We start from the raw sequence: 12,329 nt of genomic DNA, 5'->3' as shown, positions 1-12,329 counted from the left end.
AAGATAGATGATCAGTAAGTAAAAACCATCTTACTAGCTCAGATGCAGTCTAGTTCCACATAAGGATTTTTTTGAACCTGTGCAAAAAAGGGAAGATGTTATTAAGTTCTACTAGACAAAAGGAGTGTTCATAATTTATTTGTCAGAAACCTGAGCGAAGCTTTGAACATGTGCACGGTCATGTACTGCTAGCACCCAGAGAACCAGTCAACATTGGCAGTTGTCATTAGTTCAGACAGTATTCAAGCACAAAACGGTTGGTATGCTAAACAGTCTATAGTAACATTCAAGAAAAAGATTAAACTAAAATTTTATATAAGCAAATACTGTACATCTGTTAGAACCTTCTTGATCTGCTACAGGTATATAAGTAGTTCCAAAGAATAATAAAGGTAACTTAGTACTTACAGATCTTAAAATAGGAGTCAATTGCCTAACACGTAAGGATCGGCACTATTTCGACTGCACCTCTTTCCTAACCTCCTCTTCTACGTACTCCAGGTGGAGCCACACCTGCTCCTTTTAGTCTTCTCGCTGTTCTGAAGTTGGGCAAGTCCTGAGCAGCCTGTCAGTCAGCCTCTCTTTTTCCAATCAGCATCCACTGAGATGTTTTTTTCTCTAGGCTGATGTACAGGCAGAGATAGAGGCAATGAAATTCACACCTTTTCCCAACACTAGTTTGTACATGTAAAGAAAAAAAAATAAATCTTAAAACAGTATATATTTTACTTCAATTATTTTTTAACACCCATCTGCAACCAATACAGCTAATTGTGAGCTAAATAACTTCATTTCCTCAGAGCCTTCTTTTCCCATTAATCACAAGATTGAAAGAATCAAAACTCTTGACAAGATTTAGCAGATGTAGTTATGACTGTTAGTGATTGGTAAAGTTGAACTCCTGTAAAGACAAGTCATTAATAACCTACTTTTCTACTAAAAGTTTCCAAAAATATTATGACTTGAAATGTGAGAGTTAAATCCATCTTTCTAAAAATTTGTAGTTTTAAGGATTCTGATGAACATTGAGGTACTGTCTTCCCGACTTGTTCTGAGCAGATAAACATAAGTCTACTTGAATGGATATTCCACAAAAAAAGTTTGGGTTTCATTCATTCATTTATTTAAAAGACCCTTCCTGTTTGAAGTCTTCCACTGTCACAAGAGTGGCTGACAGTCCATCAGTTAAAACTCACAACAGTAAACTAATTCCCTCCATGAATACACACTGTAAGCAGAACTGTACACTGAACAACTTCATTCCCCCCACCTTTTATATTTCAGGGTTGTTTGCTAATTTTATTCAGAAACAGGTGTTATTTCCAAATATAGAAAAAATTCTTCAGTGCCCTGATACACAAAGAAATGTCTCAGGAACGTGTTCTGTTTTAAACCTAGTTTTAGTTTCCCATTTCCCCTTTAAACTACTCTTTCCTTTTCCTCTGCACTTGAGGATCTAACAATCTAGTAAAAATGGTTACTCCCAATATCTGAGCACAACCACTTCAATTCTTGCTTGTTATCAGCAGCCATTCAGAGGTTACTTTAAAATCCAAGGTTCCAGCATAAGATGCATCTTTTCAGCCACCCTACCTCAATAATGCAATGCTCCCTTCAATTTTCCTTGTCAGAGACTTGTTGTGGTAAACAGAATTCTCGTTAACTCAAGGCCAGCAAATGCAATTAAAGTATAAATATTGAAAGCTCTGCTAATACGTAATGGATGTTGAAGATCTCAGTAGAAACAGTCAAATTGAAACTACTGGATCAATTAAGCAAAGGGCATGTCCTACTTTTACTAATACTTTTGAGTACCTTTAAAATAAGAAGAAAAGCTATTTTAGTGATAAAGATAAGCTTCAGGTATTTTTTCCACCGCTCTAACCTTCAGAAGCTCAACACGTTATATATATGCATATATTACACACACATATATATATTCAAGGAAAAGAGTTATTCTTTGCTTCATTAAGAAAAACTGTATTTGAAATACTGAATTCTCAAACACCAATGTGAAAGTACCAAGCACTTGGAACAGTCTTAATGCTTTTATGGCTTTTGATAAACCAGAGCCCTCAATTAGTATGGGCAGATACAACATGAACAACCTGAAAGGCAGCAGAAAGAGTTAACTCCAAGAACTTAGCTAACTGAGACAACTAAACAAGAAACTTTACTTCTTTTTTTTGCCACTCAGTGGAATTGTTAACCCCCCCTCACACTTCAAAGCATTAACCGCTGCACTAAAAATGCAGCACAGGTATTTTGACATTCTTGAAAAACAAAAAACAAACAAAAATAAAGAACCAAAATACACTGAGATGCAGATGGCAGTTGATAGGCTATTGACAGGCAGTAAATAGGCTACGACGCAACATGGCTAGGAGCGATGATGATAAATTAGTTTACTACAGAAAGGAATGACAGTAAGTGCCCTGGAAAGTGCTTGACCAAGTGATGCCCTTCATTCTAATGCTCTTTTAATAATAATAATTATAATAATAAAGTTAGAACTACTGCTGAAGGCTCACTGTTCTTCCTCTGTAATTCCTAATCTATCTTTCATGGTACCCCCCTTTCTTTTTCATGAGGTCTTTATGACAGAAGCCCTACTTCTTACCAAAAAGCAAGCAATTGAGATCTAATGATTCAGCTGTGCCATGTAAATCTCTTGCAATTCCTATTCCATTCAGAGGAAAACAAAGCACTATTGCTCTTTTATCATCCTCAGCCTCCAGTTCTGGAGGGCTTTTCACAGAAATCCATTTTTTCCCCTTTGCACATTTATTGAAGTGGCATCTTGTCAAGCTGACATTCCAATGAAGACTGGACATTAATCTCCAGATTTCATCAACACTTTTTCTACTTAAAACCAGTCAGTCCTCATTTGTTTGTTTGCTTTGTTATAAGCGCCTCAACTTTTCTTGACTCAAGATCTTACAGCTGCTGCCAGGTGGTTGGGTAGAGTCACTACTATACAGCCATAGGTCAATCAAAAATAAATAATACAAATTTGAGTAATCATCTCTCCATCCCTTCACCAGTCAGTAGCAGCAATAACTGGTAAAGACCCATCAGTGTTCCACTACAATACAGATTTTCAACATACCCTAGGTTTTACCAATAGAATATAGTTCAGTTGCTTCGTTGATGAAAGTGCCTTAGAGTCCCTGTTTCTCTCCACTGACTACAGTGGAGTCAGATGCAACAGGAACTTTACTACTTCCAGCAAAAACAGAATCAAAAGCAGCTTCCTGTTCCTCTAAAGTCACAGCAGCAGCGGATCCCCTATCAGGTGTGCCGACAAAGGATGGCCGTTTTTCCGTAATCCTTTCCAGGTCCACTGTTTTCCTACCTCTTCTTTTGCCCAGTATTTTGATGTAATTAGCTGGCACAAGTCCTGTTGTGTGGCCATTATAACTAGCCAAAAGCCAACCACGGATTTTGGGTTGTTGTTCTGAAGAAGAAAACACAAATGCACTAAGTTACAAAGCAATTCAAAGTATGTTGCAGCTGAGGTACAAATACACCAGAGGTAGAGGACAACTAATCATGCAGAGAAAATAACTCTGTGATAAAACGCAGATACAAATTAGTTCACAAGAATAACAACTGGGATCTGCGTAAGTGAGGTACTCTGAGGAGCACTGTGAGGCTGAAGTTGTTGATACCACCAGATTTTTTCCACAGGAAAAATATTTTTCACTGTTGTACAGCACACATGAAGAAAAATAGCCGTGAGGGTAACCACAGAGTGCTCCCTGAGTAAGCTTAGGCTGTATCGTACTTTAGGGAAACTGAATAAAATTATTCAGCAAGTTTTGTTAGAACACATGTAATAACTAATGGAAAAAAAAAAAAAAGCAGTAGAGATGAGGAGTTGGGTCCAACAAGGTGTTTTGGTTTTATGTCCCCCCAGTCTCAGACTGTAACAATATACATGTAACTTATTTCACATGTGATCAGAAAACAAAAAAATAGAAGTTTACCTTTGGGTGCTAATTTGAGTATGTCACCAGCACGGAAAGAAATTTCTTCTTCTGAAAGCGCATTGAAGTCATATTCTGCTCTTCCAACTACATGATCATCTTCACCACTTGCCCAGTTACTAGACACTGTTTCCAAATAGATATGAAGAAGTTACTTGCTTTGAATTAAGCACTTGTTTGATTTTAATAAAATAAAAATGGGGAAGACACCTTAACTGCCTTGCTAAAACTTCTGACAGAAAACTGTCAGCAGTAACAAACAAATCATGATTTGGTGAGACAAACCCACCCAATAGCTTCCCCTCTCTTCCCCAGCTGACACATCTTATAGAAAGGACACAGAAATAGAAAGAAACTGTGATTTCTGAATCACACAAAGCATACCAAGAAACTGCAACCTAACTCAAGAGTAGGCTATTTAGACAGGTCATTACCTGCTTAAAATTGTTCCCCAGTACCTAGTTAACTTCCATTACTGAAATATAAGATTAATCCGTACACATGATAACTAAGTGAATGTATACTCTGCACTTCTCTCACACAGCAGATTATCTTACCTGTTTCTTCATCAGTATATGTAGAAAGCAGTTTCCAAATCAGATAGGGACCTCCCATTATAACAGCAAAGAACAAGAAAATAGGCCAGGATTTTGCTGAGTTAGCTGCTTTGTCTTCAAGACCAACACGAGCTACTGTCCCCGCACTTTCAGCCCACAAATCCTCATTCTCAGAGCTCTTCCGCAAACCTAGTAACCGCTGCAGACGGTGGTAGAGATATCTTATAGTTCTTACTAAAGCGAAAGCTGAAAACACCTTTGTGAAGTGTACTCTGAGGCGGGAGAAGTGATTGGCTACATCCAACACGGCTCTGAAACTGTTGTACACAGCTGAAAAAGTAGCATCCATCATCATGCTGACCGAGGCGAACGCATGCACGATACTTTCAATGGACTGAAAGGCGCCTCTGCTGCTCTCTTCAGCCTGCTGAACAAACCTGCTGGGAGGAATATCATCTGTACGAAAGCGGTTATAACCCAAACCACCGTATCCATAACTGTAAGGACTATAGCTTCCATAAAAAGAGGTTCCATATGAACCATAGCCTGGAGTATAAGAACTGCTATAGGCTGGCCTGAAAGTGCTCAGACCGCTGCTTCCTGTTTGCTGTGATGGTCTTGGCAAAATAGGTGGAGGTATTCGTGCAACTGTGGGGTGTCCAGGTCTGGTCAGCAAGTTGTCACCCAAGTCAGGAGACCTAAACAAATTCAGACAATCAAGATCAGTACTCAAAATAAGGTTGCATTTTTATTTTCCTCAGAGGTCTTGACTAACTATAAATATGATAGCGCATTTCAGTAGTGTCAGGTTGAGGAACTTAGTAGCCAGTACATTGCACAATGTTTGTGAGAAGTAAAAAATTCAGCCAAGAAACACAGGTCTTTTAGGAAAAAAACAAAACAAAAAACAAACAACAAAAAAAGAGATATTCTTTGTAAGGATGGAACTGCAACCCAACTGAAACATACAGATGGAAAAACCTTCAGCTTATTTATCATATAGACTAAGAAAGCAGGAAATGCTGCATCCAGGTCTATCACGCCTGCTGCTGTAACACCAAAGTTGTTTATCTTCATGCAAGGCTGTCTTACACATGCAACCAAGAATATTTTGCAATATGAAAGCTTTATTTCCAATACTTGTTCTCATCTCTCCTAGATAATAAGCCAGTGGTACAGCAGGAAAGAAGCCTGACAGCTCCTTTGAATCCACCCCTAGAGAAGGGGGTGGTGTGACCTAATTGAGAATCCAAACCATTATACAGCATGTGCAAGGCCTTAGGGTCCCCTGCTTTACCTTCTCTCCCCAACCTTTCTAATCACCTTTATGCAGAACACTTAGAGATTAAATCTATTATCAGTTAGCAGAAAAGGTGTTATAAGTCAATCTTTTTTTCTTTTTTTTTTTAATTAAATGAACTTCTGGCCATTTGCATGCCTGTAAATTTCAGTCGGCTTACCTATGCCCTTTGCAGTAAGCCTCTGAGCACTAACTAGGGTGGTATTTGAATTCTATCAGCCAGGTGCCAGCTTTTGCTCTTTTCAGCACGAAACACACTTGCTATTGTCAGTTACACCTGAGATACAAAACAACTTCCTCTGAGCAAAACCTACAGTTGGCAAAGCAGAGCATAATATTTGTATCTTCATCATGTTCGCCTCTTCCATCTTAGACTTTAACTCTCCCAACAGTTAAAAACAGAAACAAGAATAAGGCATCACCACAGAGGAGACGCTACGCACCCAACAGGTGCTTTAGGACACCTCACTTTTAAGCTCCTTGAAGCAATTTAAAACGAAGCAGATAATCCCACCCAGGAAAAATAACGTTACGCTTCCACTCGGCGAGCTGCAGCTTGTGGTGCCAGCAGGGACCTGCTGCCGGGAGCTGCACCGGCTCTGGCCCTCGGCTTGGGGCTCACCTTTTGCCCACTTTCAACTCCCTCTAACTGCTACCACGGGCACCGAGTGACAAACAAGGCTGATCCTCACCCACCAAGCTTTGATTTCTGGTTTAAAAAAAATGATGTTGTGCACCACCCCGCGCTGTGTTTGCTGACAGCAGGCAGCGGGGCCAGCTGCCCCCATTCCCCTGCCCGCCTCTCCCGGGAGGCCCACGCACCCCCTCGGCCTCCCGAGCCCAAGCAGCGTGTTTCCCCACCCGGGGCCGGCTTCCCCACGCCGCACACCCTTCCTCCTCCCCAAAAACCTCCGGCGAGCGGCCCCAGCCCACCCCGAGCCCCACGGAGCCCCCTCAGGCTCCGGCCCGACCTTTGAGCCGCCCTCAGGGAAGGCGGCCGGGAGGGGGGGGGGGGGCGCTGATAGCAGGCAGGCAGGCAGCCGCCCGGCCCCATTCCCCGACCCCATTCCCCGTCCCCAGCAGGCGCCCCCCGGCTGCCCCGCACTCACTGGAAGGCGGGCGCCACGCTGCCCGCCAGCCGCCGGTTCTCCCAGGGCTTGGGAGGCGGCGGCTGCGACGCCATCTCCGCCTCGCTGCGGGCCCGGCTGTGGGCACGGCACAGCCCAGCCCGGCCCCCGGCGGGCGGGTACGGCGGCAGCAGCGAGCTCCGCTCCGCTCCTCTCCTCTCCGCTCCGCCCTGCACCGCCTCTGCGCGGCCCTCGGCCGGCCCTGCCGCCCGCCCGGATCGAGGTGAGCGCGGCTGCCCGCGGCCTTATGGCGGCCGCGAGGAGCGGGGCGCGGAGGGAGCGGCTCCGGGAGCCGCCTCAGGAGCGGGGGGGGCCCGAGGAACCTCCCCGGCTCCCCCCTGCTGGGTCTCCGGGGCTTGGCGGTGAGGGAGTGAGGTGTCGGCACGGCCGCGCTCAGGTGGCAGGAAGCTGAATTAAGTTAGCCCCTGTTTCCCCGAAGTACGTTTATTTTTATTATTTTTTTTCCTTCTAAAATGGAATTTCGAGTTTTTCTACGCGCTCCTCGTTTTTATCGCCCACCATAAAGAATCCCCATCTCGTGGAAAATTAACCGAGTTAATAACTTTTCCTATTCTCTGAAGGTCTTCCGTGACTGAGGTATTTCTAACGCTGTGTGAGGGACACCAGGTGTGTACCAACGCACCCTGCCACACAACGCCTCGGGTGGCATCAAATGTTGCCTGGAGGAGCTAAACCCCAAATAAAACCAGGTCTTCCGCCAGCGAGCAATAGACTTGTGGAAATTTAGTCCATAAAAGATGTTACAGAGGCAACAACAAAACTGTGGGAGACAGAAGAGAAGGCTTGGAGGAAAGATCTGTTAGTTTACCAACAGACAAATGACAGCAGCTCAGAAAAGTCCCCCAAAGCAGGGATAACTGGACACAGAGGTAATATGCCCTGCACACACACATTTTCCTCTCATATCTGTTTGTCCCTGCTTTGGAAGACAGTAGACTAATTGAACCTTTGGTACGAACAATTGTAGTTGTTATATGCATCCTCAAGTTTCCTAGATAGCCAGTAAGGGTGAGTACCTCACTGGGAGCTAATTGAGTCCTTTTATTGTTGAGTTGCTGAATTATGTTTATCCTTTTTCTTTTTTTTTTCTTTTAATTTTAGAATTATCCAGCATGTCTTCGCTAACAGAAAAGGACAAACCAATTGTTCAGCTATTACTGAACACTGGCACTTGCCCACGATGTATTTTCAGGTTCTGCCGTGTGGGATCACAGACACTTTATAGACATCCATACAAGGTTTGTTCTTTGTATTCCTAATCAGAATGTGTGAACATATGAACGCAGTGCTCTTTGCACACCCATTGGAGACGATGTTGCATGCTCGGGTTCTTTGCCTGAGAGGAAAATGCTTTGCAAAATGAGTTATGGAGAATGACTGCTACACTGTGCAAATCTGAGAGCTGACGAGAATGGTAGAATACAAGAATTGTTGTGGGTTTGATGTTAACATTGACTGTGAAAGTTGCTACACGTTACCTGGAAACACTGGTAAACAGGGCAGAGTAGCTTCTGCAGAGCACGGATCTATCACTTCTTAAGCAGTGCAGCTATGACAGTCCCCTCCTTTATTTTTCCTTTAATGTATTAAGCAGCAAAGAGGCTGTGGGTCACTGCAGCTAATACAGAGAAGGAACCATCTGTGTACTTTTGCCTCATACTTCCTCTTTATTTGAATAGAATTGATTGGCGGACTCTAACTAAAAAATGGCCCAACAAGGTGAAGGACCATTTTCAGACAAACTGAGTATTATTAGGCATCCTGTTTAGTAGACCTTACTACTGAAATTCAACATTCTCCAAATTTTTCCTAGTTGTGCACAATCATTCTTGCCTGTGTTCTTGTATTAGACATTTCTCAGCTTGGTTTTGGCTATTTGCTCCTCTACCATATTGTTTCTCCGAGGTATCATCGCGCAGGCCAAATATACATTTCCGTATACCTGGTCCAATCCCTTGTCTTTATGCTTGCATCTTATGGTGTTTGTCTTGATTTTTTTTTTTTTTTACCTTTATTCAAGTTTAGACGCTCCAGAATTCATCTTTCAAATTTATCTTCTTTATCCTTTTCCATTTTCTATCAATCATTTGACAAGCTTTCATTCTGTATGCTGGTTTTCATTCTTTTGCAGCTCTACCCAATTTTCCTACTGAGTTGTAACAACACAGTAACTGCTGTCTTTTGTGTTGGAGATGTTTTAATAAATCTTTTTTTCTGAACTATATCTTATCTCTCTATGTCATCCTTCCTAAATTTTGGATGTAGTTAATTCTTTCTCCTCACCAGCAAACCCTTGAATATTTGTAGGCTTCTCTCGTTACATGAAGTTGTTCCTCCTCTGTCACGTGTATTTAATTTCACCCTCACATTTATCTGGTCTCATTTTCTTCTCATACTGTAGTGGCCAACTGTCTTCCTAGTCATTTTAGCTAATTGAGTTGGGATAATTAAATTCTGACATAATCTAAGTGACAAAAAGACAATAAACACTGGTTTTCATCAAATAGCAATGGGGTTGAAGATGAATGAATTTCTGCAAGTCAGTCTGTGAAATGTTACCGCTTTTCTTGGATGGCAAAGAAGTCTGTTCAGCAAAAATCAATGTCTTTGGGTAACATTTTGACAAAAATACAGCTTGTAGCTTTTTTAACTGTGCAGATGTCTTTTGGTGTAAATTAAAAGTTATTAATTACGTACACAAAGACTAAAGTTGGGTGGTTGCTACTGCCTTTTAGAGCTGTGTTTGTAAGTGCTTTTTACAGCATTTGATAAAAGAGAAGCAATCAACAACAGTACAATCCTTTTGTTTGTGTTAGGATTTGATGAAGGATCTGACAGAATTCCTAAAAAATAATCAACAACAAGAAGATGCAGCTGGTTTTGGCATAGTTGATCCACCATGTAAGCGAATCAGACTTGAACACACAGAAGAGGTGCCTGATGATCTGAACCAGAATGGAGTGCTCAAGCACGTTCCTTTGGTTAATGATGACAGTGCTGCTGTGGAGAACTCGACTGTGGAGGTTTGCAATGTGTGTTTGGGAATTCTTCAGGAGTTCTGCGAGGCAGACTTTGTCAAAAGGGTAAATAACCAATTTTTAATCCATACGTGTACTTTTTAGGAGCTTTTGTATGTTGGGGCCTGCAGCATGGAGTTGGTTATTAAAAACACCGTATATGCAGTTAAACGACTGAGAGAAAGAGCAAAGCATTTATCCATTTTGAATATTTGAAATGTAGGTGGCGCCATTCAACTACGTACTGCTCGTTGACATAGTGTTTGCATACCTCTCCTGCAGCTGCAAAATAGAATTTGTCAGTGTGACCATATTTTACCCAGGGTTTCTCATAATGTAACTTCAAAAATAGCAGTGCAGGTGCAATGGAATGACTGATAGAAACCTTTTTTCCTAAGAAAAAGATTAACAAATACGTAGTTACGCGAGGTTAGGAGATAACCTGAGGTTCAGCTGCTTAGAGTACAAATAAAACCTCACTGTAAATGATGATCTCTGTTCACTTTTTGCTATAGAAAGGTAGAATGCAGGTAAAGGTAAAAGGTTAACTTAGTTAAGCTGAAGAGCACTGCATCTGATGCAGTGCTCTTCAGCTTAACTAAGTGTTCCTAATATAGCAGGACTGTTTCTTTACCATATAGTACTATTTAGAAAGTCACAAAGGAAGAAAATGTTTTGGTGATACAACAGATTGCAGATATTGGAGGAAATACAGGAGAGTTACGGGCATAATGAGCATTGTGCACATCTCTGAGCAATGAAATTGCTTATGTGACAAACCTAAATGTCAGCTTGAAAAATTCCACTTGCATTGGAGGAGTCTAACTGAGATTTAATAGGAAAGAATTTGGTTTAATAGCATTACTGTATAAAAACTAGAACTAAATAGAAAGTGTAGTATATAGTTTCTGTTGAGGTGTGTGGTATTTCTTTTTTGTTTCCATTGAAAGAGTGCATGTATGTTTACTGAACCTACGTTTAAGACTTGTTTTGGAGATACACTCTTGCACAGCAATGGAAAATCTCACAGCATTTGTTACAGGCTCCACAAAACCTGTTTTTCTTATGAGGAAATTTCCTTGTTTGAGATGTCGATTTCATCTTGAAAGCTCGTAATTAGCCTTTGTTAATATTCACTAAAATCACTGAATTTATTTATTTTTTCTCCATGTGTGTTTAAGCTTCCTTCCAGTAGAGACATGCAGCCATCAGTTTTCACTAGCTTGCTTGAAAAAGCTTGATGCCTGTTGGGGTTCTTGCCAGTGACAAACATGATTTTTGTATCAAAGCACAGTAGAAATCTAGGCGACGTTCCTACTTACTTGTAGTGGTTGTATAGTAATCCCGAGAAAATGTAGGTGTTCTGTTGTAAACTGAAAGATGAAACATTCCGTTCTATTCTGTTACTTTGAAGACTGAATTATTACTGTGGAAACCCGTTTGTTTCTGTCTTATCCCAGGACCTTAAACACTTTTGTCACAGAGTTGTATCAATGCCACGAAGAAAAATATTCTGAGTCACCTGTTCTAGACTTTGGTCACTGTGGTATAATGCCTTACACCAAAATTTATGTATACAATTGGTTTTAACCATAAAATAATGTTTTGTTGTTTCATAATGCCACAGCAATAAGGATAACAGTTCATTAGTGTCATCTGTTTCTTGTTTGTTTGTTTGTTTCCCTTTTAAAAAAGGGCTTGTATTTCAATAAATTATCATGGATTAGTCTAGTTTGTATGCTTGGCATCTATCTGAGTGTGTATTAATATGGATTTACAGTGATGATGCTAGAATAAAGAATATGCTAAAAGATTATCAACTCACTTCCATTGCTGTAGTTTAATATTAAAATCCTTCTCTTATAGGTGTGTGAAAAGGTTAAATCTGCTGACTATCAGTTCACCAGTTTTGTATTTTCTGTGTCACTACCCCCACAGCTGTCTGTTAGGGAGGTAAGTTTTTACAAATATATTTTCATAACTTAAATGTGTATTAAAGAAAACAACTGTGAAATGTATGAACTGGAGATTGGTGTTTGTTTGCTTTTTTTAAATAATAGCAATTAAAAATCAAACTAAAACATGTTAGAAGTGAAGTCTGCTCACCCCTTCCTTTTTGCTGAGTATTATTATAATTAATAAAGTGTCTGAGTTACTTCAGTTTTCAGTTAGCCCAGGAGTTACTTTACATCTGAAAAACTAAGAGGAGTTTCTCAAACCCTTAGTGTATTGTTCCCTTTGGTACAGATGCCTGTTCTGCTTTGTGGATCTTCTTAGAGAAGGAATTGCACAGCTGGTGCCTTTCCTGAAATAAATGA

The 12,329-nt window shown here is 40.9% G+C and overlaps 2 protein-coding genes across 4 annotated transcripts in view; one reads left to right on the top strand and one right to left on the bottom strand.

Moving 5' to 3' along the window:
* Positions 1 to 122: 122 nt before the first annotated feature.
* On the bottom strand, positions 123 to 7,248 carry PEX13 (peroxisomal biogenesis factor 13). Its single transcript, XM_068675374.1, has 4 exons — positions 6,956 to 7,248; positions 4,547 to 5,244; positions 3,990 to 4,115; positions 123 to 3,457 (listed from the first exon to the last, which is right to left on the bottom strand). The coding sequence occupies exons 1-4, from the start codon at positions 7,027 to 7,029 to the stop codon at positions 3,162 to 3,164; spliced, it is 1,194 nt and encodes a 397-aa protein (XP_068531475.1). The 5' UTR covers positions 7,030 to 7,248; the 3' UTR covers positions 123 to 3,161.
* The window catches only part of PUS10 (pseudouridine synthase 10), a 34,663-nt gene continuing 29,398 nt past the window's right edge, over positions 7,065 to 12,329 (top strand). Inside the window, exons 1-4 of one of the 3 annotated variants that reach the window (XM_068675371.1) lie at positions 7,065 to 7,196; positions 8,096 to 8,232; positions 9,811 to 10,077; positions 11,878 to 11,964. In XM_068675371.1, coding sequence (XP_068531472.1) covers positions 8,107 to 8,232; positions 9,811 to 10,077; positions 11,878 to 11,964 — 480 coding nt within the window. In that variant the 5' untranslated portion in view covers positions 7,065 to 7,196; positions 8,096 to 8,106. Of the gene's footprint in view, positions 7,197 to 7,277; positions 7,412 to 7,457; positions 7,601 to 8,095; positions 8,233 to 9,810; positions 10,078 to 11,877; positions 11,965 to 12,329 lie in introns of those variants that run through there. The other 2 variants (XM_068675372.1, XM_068675373.1) reach the window with 2 other exon arrangements.

Source organism: Anas acuta, chromosome 3 (assembly GCF_963932015.1).
Source record: "Anas acuta chromosome 3, bAnaAcu1.1, whole genome shotgun sequence".
NCBI classification, from domain to species: Eukaryota; Metazoa; Chordata; class Aves; order Anseriformes; family Anatidae; genus Anas; species Anas acuta.
This window is presented reverse-complemented; position numbering and strand designations above follow the sequence as displayed.

What these genes read in the sequence shown, in the direction of transcription:
- PEX13 (XM_068675374.1), bottom strand. Translation starts at nt 7,029, where the DNA reads ATGGCGTCGCAGCCGCCGCCTCCCAAGCCCTGGGAGAACCGGCGGCTG. An exon ending in AGCGTGGCGCCCGCCTTCCA is followed by an intron (nt 5,245 to 6,955) that starts GTGAGTGCGGGG and finishes GAATTTGTTTAG; the next exon opens with GTCTCCTGACTTGGGTGACA. An exon ending in ACTCAAATTAGCACCCAAAG is followed by an intron (nt 3,458 to 3,989) that starts GTAAACTTCTAT and finishes TTTCTTCTTCAG; the next exon opens with AACAACAACCCAAAATCCGT.